The 23,728-nt window shown below is 38.4% G+C and overlaps 1 protein-coding gene across 1 annotated transcript in view; it reads right to left on the bottom strand.

Annotated features, from left to right (window-relative positions):
- Positions 1-12,176: 12,176 nt before the first annotated feature.
- Positions 12,177-23,728, bottom strand: part of slc9a8 (solute carrier family 9 member 8) — a 58,508-nt gene continuing 46,956 nt past the window's right edge. Inside the window, exons 13-16 of the mRNA XM_028811691.2 lie at positions 23,612-23,723; positions 18,698-18,918; positions 16,439-16,585; positions 12,177-12,356 (exon numbers count right to left, since the gene is read on the bottom strand). Of these exons, the coding sequence (XP_028667524.1) occupies positions 12,243-12,356; positions 16,439-16,585; positions 18,698-18,918; positions 23,612-23,723 (594 nt within the window). The 3' untranslated portion in view covers positions 12,177-12,242. The remainder of the gene's footprint in view (positions 12,357-16,438; positions 16,586-18,697; positions 18,919-23,611; positions 23,724-23,728) is intronic.

The raw sequence follows: 23,728 nt of genomic DNA, 5'->3' as shown, positions 1-23,728 counted from the left end.
CTTAAAAAATGTTCTTGGCCCCTACTACAAACTACATGGGGTAAGTAACATTTAAAAAAGTATTGGCTGGAGTATTCTTTTAATGAGTCGACCATAAGGTATATCAAGAAAAAGAGCAGGAAGTCCATGAAGCCGTTGCTGCAGCTCCACCAGTGGGCACAAAGACTCAGCATTACTGTTGCAGTACAATACAGTAATTACAGATCATTTCGCTTTCTTGATATATATGAGTATATATAAACTATATTGTCTACAGTTTGTTAAATAATCAATTGAATGATATTGGTAAGGCTTGTGATTAACAGTACAGTATTAGGAGATGAGTTGCATGCTCAAAACCTTCTTGCATTTTCACATTTGCGGGGGTCCTGCACCTTGAATTTCTAGGGATAACCTGTACCCTCTCTGTGAGAGTGCCTTCTGTCACTACTAACACTCCCTCTTTCTGTGTTTATACACTTGCTGATTTTGCAAAAGTCCAAGTTTCTAGTAAAAGAACAGTTTTAACATCAAGAAAGAAAGTCTATAATCCTTCTTTTCTTAATGCTTTAAAGCATTAGAAATGTAACACACTGTAATAAAACCCCATTCCCCTACAGAAGAGTATAACAATTGTTAGAGCACTGCATAATAATACTATTTCAATAATCCCCATTGCATCTGAGTGCCCTGTAATTCTTGCCTTATCCTACAGTATGTGAATGCAGAAATGGCTTCTATCTATCTACATTTCTCGGCAAAATTGAGCGTGTTTTTAACAAAATCATTAACACTAAGTGATTGGCCTGGAAGTCTAATAAATGATAATACTGCAAGTTTGAAAGGAAGCAGTGGATGGTTAAATGAAATATAAAAATAGCAGGAGTCGGCTGTGGAAACTGAGGATTAAAATGAGACAAATGAAGACACAGAGTGTCTAGACGGGCTGGCAGTCTGGATGGGTTTGTTCACATGCTTTACATGACAGACTGAACCCAGCACAAGGGGAAGTGGGACTGTTAGAAAATGACTGACGCTAATTTACAGATTGGACGACAGGCTTAACCTTTTCTTTTATATTTGGTTGTAGACAGAAAAAAAAATATTTAAGCTAGAATGATGTGTAGATGTCCTTGCCATTAAATAACAGAGTGGACCGTCACATTTGCCACCTTGCACTGCGAATGTCTGTTAGGACACATCAGTCCCGTACTTCTTATTCTCAGCACAGGCTACAATCCTGCCTGACTATCTAAGTGTCTGTGCAGAGATATTCAATACATGGCTCTTATTGGTTGAGACGTGCTATAAATCAGAGGCTGTGCATTCATTAGGCACTTACATGATGAAAACACTTGTGACAGGTGAGGCAAGGAAATAGTTTTATAAATAGAAAAATTGTGAGGAATAGCCTTCTTTCACCTTGGCTCTTTATCACTAACACCTGCCAAGTCGATACGTAACCTTGGGGTGTTGATCGATGACCAGTTGACCTTTAGGGGTCATGTGGCTACAGTCTCTTGGTCTTGCAGGTTTTTTTTCTATACAGCACCCACAAGATCAGACCATATCTGAGACAGATTATGCAGCACACCTCCTGGTCCAGGCTTTAGTCTTGTCACGTCCAGACTACTACAACTCTCTGCCGGCAGGAGCACCAGCAAGCATCACCAAGACGCTGCAGATCAATTGGAATGTAGTGGCATCTCTGGTGTTCAAGGAGCCAAGGTGGGCACATGTCACTTCTCTTTTCAGATTGTAGTGGTGCTACATGATTAATTTATTTTGTGCCGAGTCCCATCTTTCGTCGTGTTGTCCTGTTTACATGGTTTGTGTGTATATAAATATCCCTCCCCTTTTGTTTCCAGGGGAGCATAACACTTTGGAACCATGGTCCCTCATGATAATTGGTCCTGTTCATTCCATCACCTGCATCCGATCATTTGCTATTTAAATGGAAGGACAGAAAGAAACAAAAACATCCCATTCTACTAGACAATTCCAATCTGCTACAGAGACAGAGGACAGCACAGATTCAAAAACTTTCACCTTTGTATACCTGCCATTTTCAATGCCCGACAACAACATCTTTGCACTACAAAACCCCGGGGTTCTTGATTACGCCACGTACCAAGGATAAGCACGGTGAGACTGTTACTTGTTGTTTGGGGAGAGGAGCAAGCCATCATTTTCATCTGTGTGATTTCCGTAGGACAATTTTTCCAGCTGAACCAGGTTCACAAACATTATCCATTTTCCTTTAAATCTTCTAGACTTTGATGTGCGTTTCGTACTTTCTGTGCGTTGTGATGGACAACCGGCTACAGACTACGGTCGTCACCCCCAGGCCGCTAGGAGGAGCCCTCCGGACCGCAAGATGGTGCCCCGAGTTCCAGCAGGGCCTCATGGACTTTGTAGTTTCTATACACAGCCCTGCTGGATACCTTGGGGACCACCGGGAGTCGCTGTAGGGGGGCTAGTGGGCTCTTGCGTGCCCTATAACCCGGGAGTGCGTCACAGTCACGTGACCGGAAGAAACGACGTACTCCTGGGATGAAGAGGAGGACTGTTTGCCCTGACCCGGAAGGAAATGGACTTGTGGGTTGTGCCAGGAACCACTTCCGGGTCAGGGGCTATAAAAGGACTGTGGGAAGCCCAGTACACTGAGCTGAGCTGGGAGGTAGGGTGGCAAAGTGTCTGGGCGAGGAGGATTGATTTGGTATAGAGAGAGAATAGTGATTTATGAGTGTGGTGTGGAGAGTGCTTTGTGCACTGTATAATTATAAAATAAAGAAATATTATACTTTCACCTGGTCATCAGAGTGGTACCTGAGGGTTCAAGAGGTGGACAAAGGGCTTATTTGCTACAGCGTCTCAGTGAGTTTGTGTCCAGTGTGGGGTCAAGGGAGGGTTTGTATTGTATATTAACTTTGTGCTGCACCTTTTCTTTTGATTATTACGTTCCACCAGACACTTTTGGTGGTTGAATGTTATGTTGGGGTTGGTTGGGGTATGATATATATTGTTTGGAGTATGTCTTTTTCAATATATACTCACTTTATTATTTTACATACTGTTTGTTTTTTTGGCTTATGTTTTGATCGTCGATTAAGGGAAGTTTATTTGGAAGAAGTACGGCTTGTCGAGTCTAACGTCCTCAACTTGCCAGGCCACGGGTCTTGGTGGTATAGCTGCCGGTTTTGGAGAGTGAGTCGGCCATTACAAGATCTTTACTTTGGCTTCATGTAGTGGCACAAGTTAAGTTCAAATCCTTGATGCAGAGTAGTCAATGGGTCGGCTCCACAATGTTTAGGGCAAAGACACATTTTTCCTTGATTTACCACTGTGTGCCACAAATTGCAGACTTTCATTTAAGGGTATTTGCTTACATTTTGGTTACAGCTTGTAGAAATGACAACACTTTTCCTATGCGGTCGTCCCATTTCATAATGTTTAGGAAAATTGGCGTCACAGGAGTTTGTGATTATTTGTGTGTTTAGTGCAGACATAAGATACCTTGGCTTGGAGTCTGTAGCTGCTATTGTTTAACATGAGGACAACAGCTCTGCCAATGAAAGTCAAAGAAGCCATTATAAGGCTGAAAAACAAGAATAAAACCATTAGAGACACTGGTAAAACCTTAGGATGACCTAAATGAACTGTTTGGAATATCATTAAGAAGAAAGAACGCACTGGTGAGCTCAGTAATCACAAAGGGACTGGTAGGCCAAGGAAGACCTTACCCGCTGATGACAGAAGAATATTCACTATGGTAAAGATAAAGCCCCAAACACCAGTCTGACAGATCAGAAACAGTCGTCAGGAGGCAGATGTGGATGTGTCAGAAATGACTATCAGCAGAAGATGTCATGAACTGAAATACAGAGGACACACTGCAAGATGCAAACCACTAGTTAGCAAGGTTACAATTTGCAAAAAAGTACTTAAAAGAGCCTGCAGAATTCTGGAAAAAGGCCTTTTGGACAGATGAGATAAAGATTAACCTGTGTCAGAGTGATGGCAAAAACAAAGTGTGAAGACAAAAAGGAACTGCCCAAGATCCAAAGCATTCCACCTTATCTGTTAAATATGATGGTGGAGGTGTTATGGATTGGGCACGTATGGCTGCCACAGGTATTCGCACACTTCCCTAATTCACTGATGATGTAACTGCTGATGGCAGTGGCACACTGCATTCTGAGGTGTATAGAAACATCTTATCTGCTCAAGTTCCAGTAAATGGCTCCAAACTCATTTGACTGTGCTTCATCCTAAAAGAAGATAATGATCCCCACCATTCCTAAAAGGCAAAACAGGAGTATTTCAAAGTTAAAAATGGAAAGTTCTTGAATGGCCAGGCTAGTCACCTGATTTAAAACCAATCGAGCATGACTTCCATATGCTGAAGAGAAAACTTAAGGGGACAAGCCCTCAAAACAAACAGGAGCTGAAGATGGCTGCATTAGAGGCTTGGCAGAGCATCTACAGAGAAGACACTCAGCACCTGGTAAGGTCTACGAATTGCAGAATTCAAGCAGTTATTACAAGCAGGAGATAGGTGACAAAGTACTAAATATGATTGCTTTAATATAGCAACCATTGCTGAGTACCAAACATTGTGGGGAGTAATGAGAGTGAATGGCATGTAGAAAAAGTGTTGGTGTGACTGAAATGTAGGCAAATACCCTTAAAAGAAAGCCTGCCATGTTTGCTTTAAATCAAGTCTGAATGGTTTGTCATTTTAAACTGGGGAGCAAAGGGGTAAATCAAGGAAAAAAATGAGTCTTTGTCCCAAACAGTTGGGGCCCTTATCCAGCCGGGATGCCTCCATAGTGGAAGGACTAGGGAAGAGGAAGAGACTACATGCACAGGTCACTACCTCCCCCGGAGCGATAGATGGTGGCCCCCTGGGTTAAAGCAGTGCCTCGGATTCCCACAAGTCTTTATGGGAGTTGCAGTTCAGCACAGCCCTGTTGGGTTCCGTGGGTGCCGCCAGGACGTGTTGTGGAGCCCAACTACATCAGGCGTCTACCACACCCAGGAGTACTTCCAGATCATGCAGATGGACCATCTGGAGTGGTCCCAGGGACAGCATAATAGGGAACACTTCACTTCATTCAAGGAGCCAGAGTCGGGGGGGAGAAGATAAAGCTTACCAGAGGAGGATTAGAGGCGAAAGGAGTGAAAGAGAGAAAGCAGGGAAAGAGTGCCTTGTACTCTTTATTATCATGCTTGGTGCTTACTATGACTGTGCTATGCAGGTGGGAAACTGAGGAAATGTTTCCCACAACTAAATACCTGTACAGCCAATGTTGTGCTTGAGAACTGATGTCTGCGTCTGTTTTTGGGAGCACCTGCAGACCACAATGTATACTGTATGTAGACACTTGTTAGGTCCTATGATGCTTTTCACCCACTCAGGCCTACAGATGAACTGCGTGTGGTGATGCCACCACTGCATGCTATCACATCTCAGTCCAGACTCTTTTCATATGTAGCTCCTGGCAGGTGGAATAAGCTGCCCATCTGCAATCAGAATTCTGACTCCCTCAATGTGTTTAAGGTTGATAGATTTCCATAACCTAGAAGTGGTAACTTGCTTTTATTTATTTAGTTTTTGTTCTGGGCTCCTCACTTCTGGTGATCAATTTTGTAGCCTTGTCTTGTAACACTTATTTCCAAACAGTCCTCTTGACCAGGGGTGGCCAACTCTGATCCTGGAAAGCCACAATGGCTACAGGTTTTAATTCTAAGCATTTTCTTAATTAGTGACTAGTTTTTGCTACTAATTAACTTCATTTAATTTCTTTGCTATTTACGACTCAGACCCTTTAAAACAGGCCTGAGCAACACTGATCCCGCAGGGCCGCACTGGCTTCAGGTTGTTGTTCTAACCCCATTGCTTCATGAGTAATCATTCATTGCTGAGGAAGCACTTATTGCTCAAGTGACATTTTTCTGGTTCATTTTATTTGTCTCGCTTGTTAAGATATTGAACCCTTAATTGCTTGTTTTAGTCTTAAACAACCATATTCATTGTTTTAACTGCTCCTTATTAGCAATAATATGCAAATGACAAAGGAACCAGCAGTTCTACAGTACATCTAGCTTGTCTCCATTTCCACCTGTGTACAGTATATTCATCATTCACTATTTGGTTTAAATTACGTACTCAGAAGGAAACTGAAGGGCTGGCGAAATCCCATCACCACCTCCTCGTGGTGCCAGCTGGTAACAAGGCCCTAGGGACTTGGCTAATGGCGGGGGTCTGGCGTCAGGTGCTGCGACACACCTGCCAGAAGTATTTTGTTACATATTTTGGAATCACACAATCGTCATTTATCTGGTCATGTTAGGGTGTCCCCTGTAGGCGACACACGTCGACCTCGCCCAATCGATGTGGACAAATCCAGAAAGCTAACTGCTCATGGACAGGGCAGGCTGAAGAAGCTAGTCCAAGACCACCAACAACAGCAGCATCATCATCAGTTTCAAATGGCTACCATCAATACTGGATCACTCACCGGCTGCAACCATGAGCTGGCTAAAGCACTGAAGAAACTGCAAGTGTACATCGCCTGTGTCCAAGAAATGAAATGGAAAGAATCCAAAAAGTGTGGGAGATCAGAGACAGTTACAAGCTTTATTACTGTGGTCAAACTGCCATCCAAAATGGAGTGGCGATCGTAGAAAGTGAAGAACTCTGGGGTAGCGTGGTGGAAATGGAACAAATCTCTGTGTCATCACCATCAAACTTAACTGTATAACATCCACACTCCGAATTATTTCATACTATGTGCCTCAACGCAACTGTTTGGAATACACAAATGACAAATTCTGGGAAAATGTTGATATGCCCCTGTGATCTATACCCAACGATGACCACCTACTTATCAGCAGGGATCTGAAAAGACACGTTGGATCAACCAGGGATGACTACATGCAGCAACATGGTGGCCAAGGTTTCGGCATCCAAAATGATGATGGATGCCAGATGTTAGTCTGCGCAGTGGCCCACCACCTCATCATCACCAATATTTTCTACAAAAAGCGATCGTCATACTTGGTGATGTATAATAGTGGCAAACGCTACACTCAGATTGACTATTACATTGTCTGGCAGTGTGACCTCAAGCTGGCAATTAATGCCAAAGTAATCCCGTCAGACGTTGCCCTGCAGCACCGCCTCCTTGTACACAACCAAAGAATTAAACTTGATGAACTCACAAGAATCCGAAAGACGGGAGCGAAACACATCAAGCAGTGGAAGTTAATGGAGGCGAAAGACCAGTTCACTGATGCACTTGGAACCTTAGAGATGGTGCCAAACCTACTTGTAGAAGGCCTTTGGTTAGAAATCATTGATCAAATACAAGAAGTTAGCCAACCAGACACTGAAGAAAACGATACCTGGTAGGAGATTCATTGACAAACAGGCATGGTGGTGGGAAGAAGTACAAGTGACGAAAATGGTGCTTAAGAAATGTCACAAATCATGATCCAATGAAGGATAACAATGATATAAAATGCTCAAATCAGCAGTGAAGTGGGCCATGACTAAAGCAAGGCCAAACATTACAAAGAGCCATATACTCTGCTGAATGAGCCCAGAAGAGCCAGCAAACTATTCTGCCTTGCCAATGCGCATTACCAATCAACCCAAGTTATTAGACAAGTTAAGAATATCAAGGTGGAAGACCAAAGAATCCTATGGGAACCGATCAATATATTACAGAGCTGGAATGCCTACTTCTCGAATATCTCCAACAAAGACTTTCCTGCTCCTGCCCATCCCAGAAACTGACCCAATTGAAGGCCCATTTCCCCAGATAATCTCCAAGGAAGTTGAACAGGCAGTTAGGAAGATGAAGAATGGGAAAGCCATGGGACAAGACAATGTACCAGTGGAGGTCTGGAAGTTACTTGCAACTGGGCTGGAACAAAAACCTGCATCCACTATGGCTCTCTAGGATCAGAATTGGTCACCTCTGACATACAGTAAATTAGTCACATTAAAGTCGCTTTGTATAAAAGTATCTGCTAAGCAAAATAAATGTAAATGAAAATGTCAGATAAAAATTCTATCACAATATGGAGAACTCACTTGGATTTAAATGACAGTCAACTGGCTAGTGCATGACCTAAGATGATGTGAGATGATATGATGAACTGGGAGACAAGGCATTGCAGCCCAAGTGTAAGATTATAAACACATTAATGTTTCTGTGACTTAATGGCCGGTATAACAGACTTATCAGTGGTTATGGTAGTGCAACGTCTGATGCTCTTATTATATAAGTGAGAATTTTGCGTGGAAAAATAGTTGCAAAAATGATTGAATGCTTTGATAGACACCGCAAGGTTGTCAAGACACTGAAAAGTCAAAAAGAATAACTGTCAAAGCATTAGTCAAAGTAACAAAGTGAAATGTTAATGGTCTTTCTCTAACTAAACTCTGAACCAAAATGTTATTTTAGTTAGTTGATAAAGCTGGACATCATGAACTCCGCGCTCTCATCTTGAATATTGAGAGCATACTGACATTACGGACAATGTAGCCACTTCTGAGACTGTTGATCAGCATGACAACTGTAAAAAGAAAATAAATCAAAAGAAAACGATAAAAACAAAATGTGCTGCAATTATATCCAAAATATAACATTACAAATTTATATTAAAAAAATATATACATAAGAAATGCACAAAATTAGCTTAGAATAAATTTACTCATATAAAAAACTATTTGAGGCAGTGGAGCAAAGCATAGTGCTACTGTCTGTCAACTCTTGTGAATCATGGCTGGCAAGTCTGTGCTGAGTCACTCAGTTCTCTGTGTGCATATGGAATCTCATCTGGAATTCCTGGTTCCTTCCTAAATTCAAAGTCCTATTAGGTGGATTAGTGACACTAAAACTGGCTCCATGTGTACAGTTGACAAGTCTCCCATTCAGGGCCGTTTTCTTATATTCTTGATGTTACTGAGATAGGCTTGAGCTCCCTGTGATCCTTCACTGGAAAAAGTACACTCTGAGTAAAGAAGAATGGATGGGTCATTTAGGCTATGCTTGAAATAACATAAGTGGGAAATAAAGTGTAATGTCAGGAGCTGGATAGTTTGAGTGTATCATATGGTGACTCCGCACTAACATGGTATGAGCAAGTGTGCGAGTGTACTTAAGTGAACCAATCATTATTCCAATTTTACGTATCTGCTTTTATCAAAAGTAGCAATAAGGCACATTTTTATGAATACTTTAGATTCAATGATATAAAAAATGATAAGGGTACGGTAACCAAAGACCTTATAACTTCATATGCTATATTTTGTCACAGTCAGGAAATGGAAAAGCTCATCTGTTCATTGAACATTATTCCAAAAGGTTTGGGTTCATCCAGGAGTTTGTCTGCAAATGCAAGACAAGACCTCATGTTACTCTTGGATAACAAGTGTTCTATCTTGCTACTCTTCCATGAATCCCATTTTCACTTAAGTTTCTTTCTCATTGTGGAGTCATGAACACTGACCGGAGGCTAAAGAGGCCTATGGTTCTTTGGATGCTCTTCTGGGATTCTCTGTGATTTCCTGAATTAGTCACGCAGTGTCTTAGTAGGTAATGCTGGGAAGCTGACTCCTTCAGGGAAGATTCACCACTGCTCCACATGTGCTCTATTAGGAGATACGGACTCTCACTGTGGTGTGGTGGAATCCTAGAGCCTTAGCAATGGTGATGTGGACTTCTCTCCTATTTTGTTACTTAATAATTGAACTTACAGTATCTCACTAACTTCGGTTATCTCTTTTTGGGATTAGTCAAGGGTGGCAATTACCTTTTCACATACTTTTTCATACTTAAATATATTAATTAACAATTTGGTGTTATATGTTTACTCTGGGTCCATTTATCTAATATTACATTTTGTTCATAGATCTAAAGCTATTCACTGTGTCATTCAAACAAAAATAAGGGATGTCAGGAAGTTGAAGGATTAGGGTTAGTGATGTTCTTGGTTTATGTTACGCACACACAAACACAGATCTACCGAGACAAAACAAGACTTTTGCCCATCAGAACATATACTTGGATTTTTTTTCCTGCAATGGCTTTCTTTTTTTGGCGCATTTTGCCACATTGGCAATCATCTTCTGCTTCATCTCATACACAGATTTCTGTGTCTCTTCTGACTTCTTTGATGGTTTTCATACAGTAAATCAAGATGATTTCATGTGGAGAGATGTCTTAATTAAAGCTGCTAAAAACTGACCCTGTAGTTAGGATATAGTGGGTTGGATAATGGATGGATGGATGGATGGAAAACTTCCCCACTTGGAAAAGGCAAAAACAAACCCTCCTCAAGAAATGGCAGCTTTCCCTGTCTGCCATTTAAAAATGACCCCAAACACTTTGAGCTTTGGCTCATTTTAATTTCACACAATAATGGAATTAAATCAGAATTTATGTGAGTGAGCTGAATTACTTTTGATTGGAAACACACAGCAGGGCTATTTCTTAGTGTGCTGTCAAGTTCAAAGTACATAGACTGTTACAAATCTGTAAAACAAAATTGTATTTTTAATGGTTTTTGAAATATGTTTTTCAAGCAGAAAAACATGCAAGATTAATCTGTAAGGGTTTAAATCACAGGCAGTTGTCTATGGAGAGTGAGAACAAAGAATTACGCTGCAGAAATGCTGATCTTACTGTGCCATCTACTGGTTACACAAGTACATCTTGTTTTTCAACTTGTCACTGTAGTCCATAATTTATTGGCTGATAACAGGACGTCAGTTTTGGACAAAGCAGCTTTAAATAATTTATAATCTTGCCAACACTTTTAGTTCCACCTCACATCCACATTATGTCAAATCTGCTGACCATTATCATCACCACCACTGGTTTAGCAGTGATTTTCCAGGTTTACGCAGGTTACCTGGTTCCCCCCACCCATATATTTGTTTACTCCATTTTTGAGAGGACATCCATTCCTTTCATATCATTAAGTCACCACCTCCATATCTTCTTTAGCCACTCTCTCTATACACCCAAAACACTGCTGGTGACTACTGGAAATTATTTTCAGATTATTGGAAATTATTTTCAGAAAACCTAATCTTATCTATTAGCTGCTAAAACATATAAGCAGCAGTTTTCAATCATTTGAGAGGTTTTGACAAGTACTTAAAAGAATCAAATAAACATTCATACGAAAGACTGCTGTTGCCAATAATTAAATCTATTCAGTTAATGGCAAAAATAAATAAATAAATAAACCACAAATATTTGGATATTCATTAGGATAAAACTTGCCTGGTCTCATGAATCTCAGTTTCTAACATGAAGATGGTAGGGTAAGGATTTGGATGCATCCTCTCATTGGTGTGAGATAATGCGATTCCGTAATTCTGTGGGAATGAGCTTTTGGCAGATATTAAGCCTCTTAATACTAAGTCACCACTATTTGAATAGCACAGCGGACCTAAACCTTGTTGCTGACCATGGACATCTCCCTATAGACACAGTGCACCTTTATTTTTAATCTGATGCTTTCAGGAAAATAATGTAGCATGCCACACAGCATAATCTCATGCTGGTTCCACAATCATGACAGTGACGTCTGTTTACTTCAGAGGCCTGAACAGTTTCCAGGCCTTAGTCCTACACAGCACCTGAAGGATGAGCACGAATGGGTGGTTTGCACATTGAATGTTGGTTACAAATCTGAAGGGACTACAAAATGATAAGAATTTGCATTACCCAAAATCCCTCACAAATGGTTCCAGTGTCTTGTAAAATGCATGTCTCAACAAATGCAGGCTGTTCTAGTGGCAAAAGGTGGATCAGACCAGTAATAGATGGTTCTACTGGCCATTGAGAGCATATACAGTATGTGCCAACTCTCCTTAATCCATTCTTTTAACAGACTATCCAGGCCTGCTTCTATATGAGATGCAAACTGATGGGTTCAAATTTCACGCAGTTCTCAGCCTGTAACACATTTCCATGTATGTTTAGCCCAGTATTAAGATAAATACCCACGCATTTTTTAGTTTGGACATCTTCCCAGAGGAAATCAATTTGTCACCCTGTAAGTTAATTTCCTTGAATATTATAAACAAAGCGAACAGTATTCATAAAGCAGTTTTAAATTCAACTTAAAATGATACTATTGGTTGAAATAAAGAGACGGGAAAGCAACAATAATTTATATATTTATATTTCACAGCTTTTATCTATACAGTAGAAAATACACAATTATTACTTAGTTCACAGTAATTCTGTTTCATCGTCCTCATCCTCGGAGCCAGACGGTCCTTGCCGCACTTCCTCATACCACTTATTAGTTAGAGTTTTCATCTGGATTCTTCCATGACGCAGGTCCTGGGGGAATATTTTACAAGATTAATAGCATATAACAAACAGGTGCTCCATGTAGGTAAGAAATTGGCATACTGTTGAGCTATTCTTTACCTGGTATATAAATCAAATGAAACCATACAACTATTTTTGAAATAAACATTTACTGAAGTTGTACAATAGGAATCAAGTATTAATTGTACAATTCTGACCATCAACAAAATTGGGTCCCTGCTGCACTTGCCTCAGCTCCACATAATAAAAGTGGTATATTATTTATACAATTTTCATTAAATGGAACATGTGATGAATAACCATATAACAGAACCAGCTTCAAAGTGAAAGTGGTTTTCATAGTGAAGTATAATTTAAAATAAATATGACTGCCATTACTAAAAAGTTAAGTCCTTCTTAAAAATGCATTCTGACAAAATTAAATCCTACTTAAAAACTCATTCTGCCAGTTACGCTGGATGGTAGAATAGCAATGGCACCTGCCATATCAGATTTCTTTTTACTGGTGACCTTCATTTTATCTTTTTGATTTTCTGCATCGGACAAATAAAGTAGTGAAACCACATCTGATGTAATGGTCTTTATTTGGATTTATGGTGGATATCAGATGCCACTCAGCTTTCTTAATTTCACATTCCACAGTTTTCATCTAAACTAATCACCATGCCTTGCAAAAATATCAAGACCCTAGACCGAGTCTCTAATTTGACTGAATAACAAATCTTACTCTGACAATTTCTTATTTTTAAGAAAGAAAAAATGGAAATGTTATCTGACAAGTGCTACGCAGACTGAGGCAGGAGCATGTTTAGGTGTAGCTAGAGTTGTGACGCAGGACAGATTTTGCAGGTTCTCTTCATACCTGTTGCCTTATGCATTCTAAAGACATGCACCTAAGGTTAACTGGAGCCTCTAAGTTAGCCTGGTGTGAATGAGTGTGCCCTGTTATGGACTTGCATCATTCAAGGATGATCACGGTCTTGTATCCAACCCAATCCTCAGGAAATCAATGTATAAATGGACATAAGAGAGCTTGTATCCTGTATTTAAAGATATATAACATTTTATATGAAAGAAATTACTAATGAAGGTTATCAACAGTGGACAGAACATCAAGATGATGTATTATACTGCAGTATAGATGAGTATTCTTGATGGTTTGCAAAAACTGAAAGGTAAATGCAGTTGGGTATGAAAAAAAAGACTGAAAAAAAATACTATCACATTTTTAAAATACACAAAGGACCTCGGGCGGCACTGCCTCGCAGTTAGGAGACCTGGGTTCTTTCCCGGGTCCTCCCTGCGTGGAGTTTGCATGTTCTCCCCGTGTCTGCGTGGGTTTCCTCCCACAGTCCAAAGACATGCAAGTTAGGTGCTTTGGCGATTCTAAATTGTCCCTAGTGTGTGCTTGGTGTGTGTGTGTGCCCTGTGATGGGCTGGTGCCCTGCTCAGGGTTTGTTTCCTGCCTTGCACCCTGTGTTGGCTGGGATTGGCTCCAGCAGACCCCCGTGACCCTGTAGACAGGATATAGCGGGTTGGATAATGGATGGATGGACAAAGGACCTCAGTGAAACGCAATGGAACAATAATGTAATTATATTAAGGCAACAAACTGTCAGCAATAACAAATGATCAATAACATGAAATACTTGCAATACTTTCTTTATTCTTACTATATAATTTCCAGGACAATGCATCGTTTTACTGTTTGTTTCTTTACCAAAGCACAATTGTTTTTCCAAGTCCTGCTGGAAGATCCAACAATGACCCAGTTATAGATCTTGGCAGAGGCAACAAGATTTGATATTTCATGGAGTCCTTGATGTCATTTATCCTAACAGTGCCTTTGGTATAAATATAACCTCAAAACATCACAGAACATCCAACATACTTGACAACAGAGATCAAGGTCTTTTCGGTATAGCAGTCCTGCTTTTTATGTCAAACCCACCATAAGTATTTGTTTCCAAAACTTTCAATTTGTATTTTGTCTGACCATGCAACACAGTTCCAGCAGTATTTAGAAAACTTCAGGCACCTATGTTTGTGGTTAAAAGACCGGAAAGACTTTTTCTGGATTGCCGTCTAAATAATCTGTTGGCAAGGAGATGGCATCTGATGGTACATTTGAAGACTTGGTGATTCCAAGATGCTATTTTTTTCTATATTTCTCCAAACGTGATCCTTGGGGATTTTTTTTTTTTAAGTCTTTTACCATCCTGTTCACTCTGTGTGGGGCAAAATGAACTTCAGTTCACTTCCAGGCAAGTTTGTAACAGTTCTTGTTGATTTGAAAATTTTAATTATTGCTCTAACTGTAGATAAGGACATTTTCAGCCAAGTAGCTATTTCCTATAACCATTCACTGACTTATTAAAATCAACAAGCCTTTCTTTCATTTGAATTGTGTATTCTCCTATATTTTTATGTTGACGGATGAATAAGAGAATTTAGCCTCTGTACCACCTCATATTTATACCCCAATGAAACAGGAAGTCATGCATTATAACTTGGAAGTTTCTACACACTCCAATCGACTTAAAGTCAAATATGAATGGAAAAAAAATCTTCAATTACACTTTTGTTCATAAGAATTTCTAGGGGTGCCACTAATCATAGCAACATGTGGTTTTAATTCTTTCTCAAAATAAATTTACTTAAGTTAATGCTTGGATTTTGCTAATTTTTTCAGTGCAAAATCAAGGTAATTCAGCAAAAGGAAAAATTTTACAAAACATTTTATTCATCATACACATACTGTATATGAGACAGAGAGTGTATATACACACAACTGGTCAAAAGTTTTTCAGCACTTCAGTTTTTCCAGGTTTTCTTCAAATTTAATCAGTTGAAATGCAATTAATGACCTAAAATGGTGAACACTGTCAGACGTTTAAATTTAAAGTTTAGGTTAGCAAAAACTGAAAAAAGGGGAAATGTCAGAATATTACAAATGGGCCTTCTTCAAGGAACAACTTATATGCTATAACCTACAGATGTACTGTAGCAATTGATGTCCAAAATTCTTTTGATTACTTAAAAACCCTCTGTCTGTCTTAAAGCAGAGCTGAAACAGACTGTGTTACTATACCCTCTTAAGTACTACTTAAGACAATATTACACTGTAGAAACTTGTAAATTCCAGTGATAATGGCAAGAAAACAGCAACAGACAAATGAAATGAGGCAGAACATTACTACTTTTAGAAGCGCAGGCCTTTCATTTAGAGAAACTGCAAAAAAAAATCTAAGTGTTAGTGAGTATGGTGTACTACACAATCCAAAGGAAATTGTAAACTGGAAGAAACTGATAGGAAGAGATGTGGTAGACCCGAAGTTACCACCCATTCACCAACTTGCATGATAGGCGCCTCAAAGCACAACAGGTTCAAGCACAGCTTAACAGTGCAGGTCAAAAAAAAGCAAGTCTCAGTTTCTACTGTGAAAAGGAGACTTTGTGCTGCAGGTTTGGCAGGGCAAGGGACATTAGAAAGGACAAAGGACAAAATATGGCCTTGAAATACCAGCTGTGGACAACTGCAGACTGGAAGAAAGTCTTATAGACTGATAAATCAAAATTTGAAACCTTCGGTTCATCACGCAGGGTGTTTGTACGCTGTCTAGTTGGTGAAAGGATCTCAGTAAGTGACATCAACTGTCAAACATGGAGGAGGAAGTGTGATGATCTGGGGTTCTATTTATAGTGGATACACACACATATACAGTATACTGTATGTAAGTAAAGAACCACACTGGGCTCTCTTGTCAATTTTCTGGAACTTAATGACTGTACTGTTCATATAAATGTATCTTTGCCTGTTATGAGTTCTCTTAACAAATATTAAAAATATCTAATTTTAATTAAGAGAATAAAAACATGCATCAGCACTCACTTCTGTATTTATATATTTTTAATGCCTGCTTATTATCAATTACATATCCATAATGATGGGTACAGCACAGCAAAAAAAAAAATCCAGAAACTTATTTATTGCATTTAAAAATTTCTCATCTCTCATCACAACAATCACACATATGACAGCAAAAAGCCAAATGAAGCACTTGAGCAATGTCAGCATTACTGTCACCTACCTCTTGTGTGAGCCGACGTGTGAAGAAAGGGTTTAGGTACTTGGCATCGAACCACAAGAAGCCTTTCAGATCATGCCTTTGTATAAACTGTGCTTCATACTCTTCCTCTGTGAGCTCAGAGAGGTGCTCTGACTCAATAGCATTGCCCTGTAAAACACCACAAATACTACATTACTAATCAAGCTAGGCTTGATAAAATAACAAGCAAGAAAGAACCTTTGCACATAAAAGTGTGTTTTTTCATGGCAGTAGAATACAACTTTATTCATTTAGCCTCTCAACTAAGTAGCAAATAAAACTAATTAAATTTAACATATATATATTCATCAATCATATATTTTCTGAACCCATTTGTACAAAATGTAAGAGAAGATAAGGCTTATACAAAAACCTATTAGGTTTAAGGCTACAAATAACACTATGAGGAATAGCAGTCTATTACAAGGAAAGTCCAAGTCATCTGAAAGAATTAACTTGAGAATGTCAGAATGCATAGTTAGGACTCACAGGGGACTCTCTTATCAGTTTGAAATTTCCGAAGTGTCGCAAACTCACCCCATTTTGACAGCCAATTAAGGTGCTGCTGCTTGAATGCTTCATTGAAGTGCAATGGCAAGAGCTACTGCTTCTCAGCTACAGGAATCTGGGTAAAATTACTTGCCAGATGAATACCTTTGTGGAGTCTGCACATGTATTTTTCTAGGGTTTCTCAATTTACTTCAGTTGACGCCAACATCCAAAAGATTTGCAAATTAGCTTATCATCTCTTAAACTGCACTGTTACTCGTTACTGTGAAATCGTGCATGATTAATCTATGTGATGGAGTAATGTTTCTTCCAGCTAATAACCTGTGCCTGATGCTAGCACTCAGGCTGTAGTTACCCACAATCACAAAATTAAAAGTCCATATATATTAGTTGCATGAATGAATTCATCAAGACCTGCCGTGTACAATTGGCATGTCTTCAGATTATCTTATTTAATTTGAATTGTGAAGAAAGTAGAACATGTGCCAAACATAAAGTATGTTAATTAGTACTTATTTTAACATTACCTGAGGAATATGAAGATCTGAAGTAAGAGTTACAGCTCTTCTTTAGAAATGTGAAAAGCTAAACCACTAAATATCAAACGATTTTAAGCTGACTTAGGTATTATATTAACTCAATTTCAGTACAAATAATTAACTCACAAGGGTATACTACTCACGTCAAGCAGTAATCAAGGCAACAGTGCAATTTTGTGGACATTTAAGTTTACCGTGGCAATATTCCAGTAGTCTATAAATGTTTACTAAATATTTTTTTAATTCAGATCAGAGTTGAATTAGATATTGTATTACTGTAATTCAATTTCAGCACAGCCCACAAGGGTGCAGTACTCACACTAGGTAGTATTGTCTGAAAATATTTCAATAGTTTGTTCCCTAAACATGTATTAAATATTTATATTCAGATCAGAGTTAATTATTCTGGAACTTTCTGCTAGGGAGATTTACAGCATTATTCACGTTTGCATGGTGCCCCATAGACATAATTTTAAACTGTAAGAACAGGCACAGAATTTTTTAAAGTTTAAAAAAAGAATTCAGAATTAATTGCAGAATTTTGGTACTTGAGGGTTCCTCTACAGTGCCTCTTTCTCTTGCACGATTTGGCTCAAAAACAAATCAGCACTTCGTCATCTCATAACAGGCTTAAGTTTTAAGTTTGGAATTTTTATGGCCAGTCGTTTTAGCTCTAGACCATCCTCAAGAAACTGTGACACAAAGACACACACACACTCACCATATCAGGGGATCCTAAAACTTCGAGATCTGTCGAAAACCAGAGATCAAAATTTTTGACGAATCTAAAGCTTTTGCTCCTCCCCCATAGATGATAAGTTGTGGTGTGTGAGGGCGCAAACCAAACAGATCACAATTTTCTGTGCCAAATTAAACCACACCATAATGGAGAAAAAGAAGTTTGACTTGAAAATGCCCAATTTGGCCATCAAGTTTAATCGGCAGTGTGTGAGGCAAGATTATTGATTATTATTATTAATCTTGTGTGAAATTATTTTCTTAAAGTTGCTCAAGATAAAACAGTCAAAGGATTACATAAAAAGATTTTGATCAGCTGGTCTACTACATCCAGTGTTCCTTATTCAGTTATAGTAATGCAAAATAACTGGATGCAAGGCAAACAGGCCTCTAAACATTTCACATTTAATATGTATCTACTGCCTTGCACAGTTAACGTCACGGTCACATTTACCATTTTTTCAGTCTTGCTTAGGTTGATGTCTTTCTTGTTTTTTCGTCGACTCTTGCAGTCCTCAATGTCAATCAGCCTAATGAGTGGCATTGTGCCTCCACCAAGCAGCAAAATGGTAAAGAGAACAATCACAATAGTAGTAGTTCCAATTAGCTGTCGTTTTTCAATAGGCTCTAAACCAAGGTGGAGACTTAACGCATATGGGATGGCCCCACGCAAACCTGTCAAGATAAACAGTGATAAACATGTAACAGTTACCAGTGATGTTAGATTTCAGATACTGGCTTTGTACACATTTACATCAAAAAAAAAAAAAAAAAAACACACACAAAATAAACACCGAATAAGTATACAATTAGGACAATTCCTCAGTGTGAACATTAATAATTGTTGAAATTAACCTTATTAATAGTCAACAGCTTGCATGATAGGCATCTCACAGGGCAGTGGTCAAAGTAACAAAGTGTCATTTTTGACTATAACGACAAGACTGAGCTACAGGTTTAACAGGTCGAGTGGCAGATAGAAAGCCATTGCTAAAATTACAAAATAAGAAAAAGAGGCTTGCATGGGCCAGGAACCACAACCAGGTCTCAAAGTACTCTGAAACTAATGCAAAGAACAAGTAAACAATTTGAGACAGAGATACTGCACAGTGTTTGAAGCTGTTGTCCTGTGAGGCACCTATCATGCAAGCTGTTAACTCTCAGAAATGTTTCTTCTGATTCTGTAATGGCTTTGGATCTGCCACACATGTCCTTGTCAGAGCTTCCTCAAGATTCCAAGTTGCTTTCGATTGTATAGGAAGCTGTACTCATTGACACCTTGGCTTTCTTTGCAATTTCTCTAAACATACACTATAGGGCCTAACCTTTAAGGGTGATAATGATCTGTCTTTATTCCATTGTTAATTGCCTTTTTCCTCAACATTATGATAGCAATATCTAGTAGAATATTATCTAAATAATGCTTGATGTTTACAACTTTCAATGCTTAATTAAGCTACACTTCTGCCAAAAAGCTGTTAAGTTGCTAACCCATTACTTATTTCCTGAAAAAGGTATTTTATAACTCTGAAAGTTACATTATTTTTCAGTTATCAGTAAACTAAACTTTGGTTTTTTTTTAAACTCTGGCAGTTTACCTTCGTGCCATCTCAGGTTAATCACTGGATCTGAACTGCTCACATTTCAGTAAGAACTGGAAAAATGTGGGTGCTCTAAAATTTATTACCTGTCATGTAGTGTATGTGGCAGGAAAACTGGTCATTAAGCTTCACCCAATATGAGCAAGTATGCTCTGCAATGAGATGCCATCCCATTCAGCACTACCTCCTGCCTTAAGCCCAAGTGCAACCAGGAAATAATTCAACTCCCCAGGATCATGTATTCGAAATGGACTCAGAAAATGAGAAAATGAATGAACAAATAAATAAATGATTAATTGATTATAAAGGATTCATAAATTCAATTAAAAAAAAAAATTGATTAAAATGTTTACACTTTTTGATTTTCACATAATATTTTAGCCACTGAAATGAATTCACTATTCTTTTCTAAATACTGTTAATATTTTCCTCTTTGTTTGGTTGATTAATTTTTAGGTGCATTCGCATATAATAAGCAAAACATCTACCGCAAAAGCCCATGTCTGTGTGCATGAAACAACTCTGCCGCATGTGGATCAATTTTGTAGAGATGTAGCACACTTATTCTTTAAAGAAACTTGTTGATACAGTTCAATTTTCATTCAGATATCTCAAACATATAATACTATACTAGGTATAAATTTTTCCAGTGTAAAATATTACCGAATTTGCAAACCCATTCATCTTAAGAAGGAGAAACATTTAGTTTACTGTTTCAATTTTACCTCGATAGCAGTTGATTGAACTTGTATATTTTGTATATTTTCTGCTTTTACTCGTCTGCCCAATGCATGCGAGTCAAACATTAGGCAAACTGCACACACCAACAGCTCACTCAACAGCAACTTCTCCTGCTGCTTTAGGTAAATTAGCTAATACAGTACAAAAAAAGTCACTTCTCTGTAAAAAAATGGAAAGGGTAAACAATTATGTGAGCAAATATAACACTAAATTATCAAACAATATAATCTGCAGATTATTATTGTAAAGAACCAATGTTATCAACCTGCAGCTAAATGGTGTTTGAACTACTTAATAATAATGAGAAAGTTGCAGCTGTCCTCACTGATATAAACATAGGATGGGTATAAAAATGGACAGCTGTGTTGGGTGATGGGAGGCTTCAGTCCCATATATAAATATATATATAAACAATCGCGGAAAAGATCATCTTTCCCACTGTGTACCATTCGTATTCCTGTTATACAATAAATCAGTTCCTTTCCAAGTATCTTACTTAATAATATCCATCCATCCATTTTCCAACCCGCTGAATCCGAACACAAGGTCACGGGGGTCTGCTGGAGCCAATCCCAGCCAACACAGGGCACAATGCAGGAACTAATCCCGGGCAGGGTGCCAACCCACCGCAGGACACACACAAACACACCCACACACCAAGCACACACTAGGGCCATTTAACTAATATCAACAGCTAAACAGGGAACTTGTTTCAGTTTCTTACCTCCTTTCATAGGGTAATACTGATACTGATTTTATGCTAGTATTGGTTAATTTGCATTAATAGATATTTTTCAATTGCTAAGTATTGGATACTACACTATTGGGTATACTTTCAAACCTGCTATGTTTAAGAAAACTGGGTAACAATTAGTCACTGATTCTCCACCACTAACACATACCATTTTTACATCACTTGAATTGGACTCTGCTGGGTATGGAAGCTATTGAACCACCACAAGCCTATTTGTGCTAAGATTTTAACTCCACTGTAAAGTGCTGCTAAAAAGCATGTATTTAATTGCACTCTATTATACTTTAAAATATAACACATTGTTACAAAACTATTTAATAAATGAAAATATAATAACAGACTCTAGATATAATGTAAAATGCTCTAACTTTCATATCAGTTGATTTAGTTGCCGAATGCACCTGAACGTTGTGCCATGAGTACATCGTCTACCTTATTTTATCTAGATTCATATTCTTTTAAATTGTTCATTTTGACTATTACAGATAGTATAAAAACCATGTTACCTCTGCACGCATGTTGAATAGCACATGCTAGTAAGAATTTCAGTGTACTCTGTACATTTAACAATAACTATCCTTACATAAACCTATTGAATAACTTTATTCTAAATAAAGTCTTTTCATATTACAATAACAAACAAATGCAACTGGATATTTACAGTTATACATATTGTCACGCTTGGGTCGCAGATTTGGAGGTTGTAGAAAAATAGGAACTTTATTCAAAGCACTGCAATCAAACATTTGTCTCTTTTCAAAAGTTTAAACGTGCTCCATGACAAGTCAGAGATGCCAGTTCCACCAGGAGCAGAGAATGTCAGAGAGAGAGAGAAGCAAAACAATCAATTCCAAAACTGACAGGCACTGTACAAGGCTTTTAAGTAAGCGGAGTACCGCGTGAGAGGTTTATCGCGCGTTATAGCGCAAGTAAGAAGGGTAAGGAGCAATGTGAAGGTAGACTGTCAGCTGTTTCAGGGGTTTTCCCAGGGGCGTCTGTGTCCTCTGAGGGTGCGATCAGCGCTCCAGCTTACAATATATTATTTTCCCATCCTTTCATTAATTTTGTGGTATATAAAATTTAAGGTTAAAAGAGAAACACAAATCAAAAAAGCTATTAACTTAATGAAAGATACAAAATACGGTCAAAAAAGTCATGGCTTTCTGTTAATGAATATGTATTTATTTGTTTATTAATATATCAAAAGTTGCAAATTGTTTATGTATTTGTAAAACTGGAACAACAGCATATTAAGAAACTAAATATCAAATTGAACTAGTAAATAGTCCCAACTACTTAGCCATAGCTACAGTAAAAGTTGAAAATATTGACTGTTATTTGGAGATGTACAACAACAAAATAAACACATTCTCTAAATTGTATGATTTGAGCTTGGTTAACTAGCGCAGACTTTTCATTACAAATCATTATGGCAATGGGCATCAATCAGCATGTACTTAGGTAAAGTCTAAGTCTACACTGTGTTTCTCCTTGAAGTTCGGAATTAAGAAAATATGGTTTCAAGAATGAGTTCTGTAAAACTGAGGGATACCAAAATTCACACCCTTGCTAATATTAGATCATAATTAATGTAAGATAATACAAATACAAAAAGGACTGTTTGGCAGAGCAGTTGGAGCTGCAGCCTCTTGATTACATGGTCCTGGATTCAAATACCAACTAGTCACGACAGCCCCGGGAGAACACTGATTTCCAACAGTATTACAAAGGCTTCCATTTGTTAGACTCACTAACAACTTTAAATCAGTATAGTGTACGGAGATGTGGTAATATACAATAATTTCTATATGTTATACAGGGATCTCATTAAGGGTTGGGTAAATTAGGTCCCAGATATTTGCAATGCTGCATTAAAAAAGCAGCTAAATAAAAAATAAACTTGTAGGAATATTTAAAAATTTAAAACAGCAACTTTACATTCATCAATTGCCAATGAACTAGTGCCTTTCCAGAGTTGGTTTCTAATTTGTGTGTAATGCTACCAAGGCAGGCCATCAGCTTCCAATGACAGTACTGATAGATGTACTATTTTAAGCTTATTGAACTCACCTTGTATATTTTATAGGCACATAAAATCATACGTTGGTAGTTTGAGAAATGGGTCCTGTCTCTGCCGCCCACATAACATGCAGTATTTAACAGGGAGCACTACAATTTTAAATTAGTCTGTGTGTAGTTAACTAGTGAGAATTGTGTAACTAAAACACAATAAATAGTAAATGAGGATAGACACCCCTAATGAAGTGCTTACCACTAAACCACATGATGAACATCATCTTTGGAGTAATTTTGTGATCCCGAAAGAAGTTCAGAAGGAAAGATAAAGGGAAAATATTCACTAATCGGCCCAGCAAAACCAGTACCTACA

Source organism: Erpetoichthys calabaricus, chromosome 10 (assembly GCF_900747795.2).
Source record: "Erpetoichthys calabaricus chromosome 10, fErpCal1.3, whole genome shotgun sequence".
In the NCBI taxonomy this organism is placed as follows: domain Eukaryota; kingdom Metazoa; phylum Chordata; class Cladistia; order Polypteriformes; family Polypteridae; genus Erpetoichthys; species Erpetoichthys calabaricus.
Note: the sequence above shows the minus strand (reverse complement) of the source record. Positions and strands in the feature narration are given on the sequence as shown.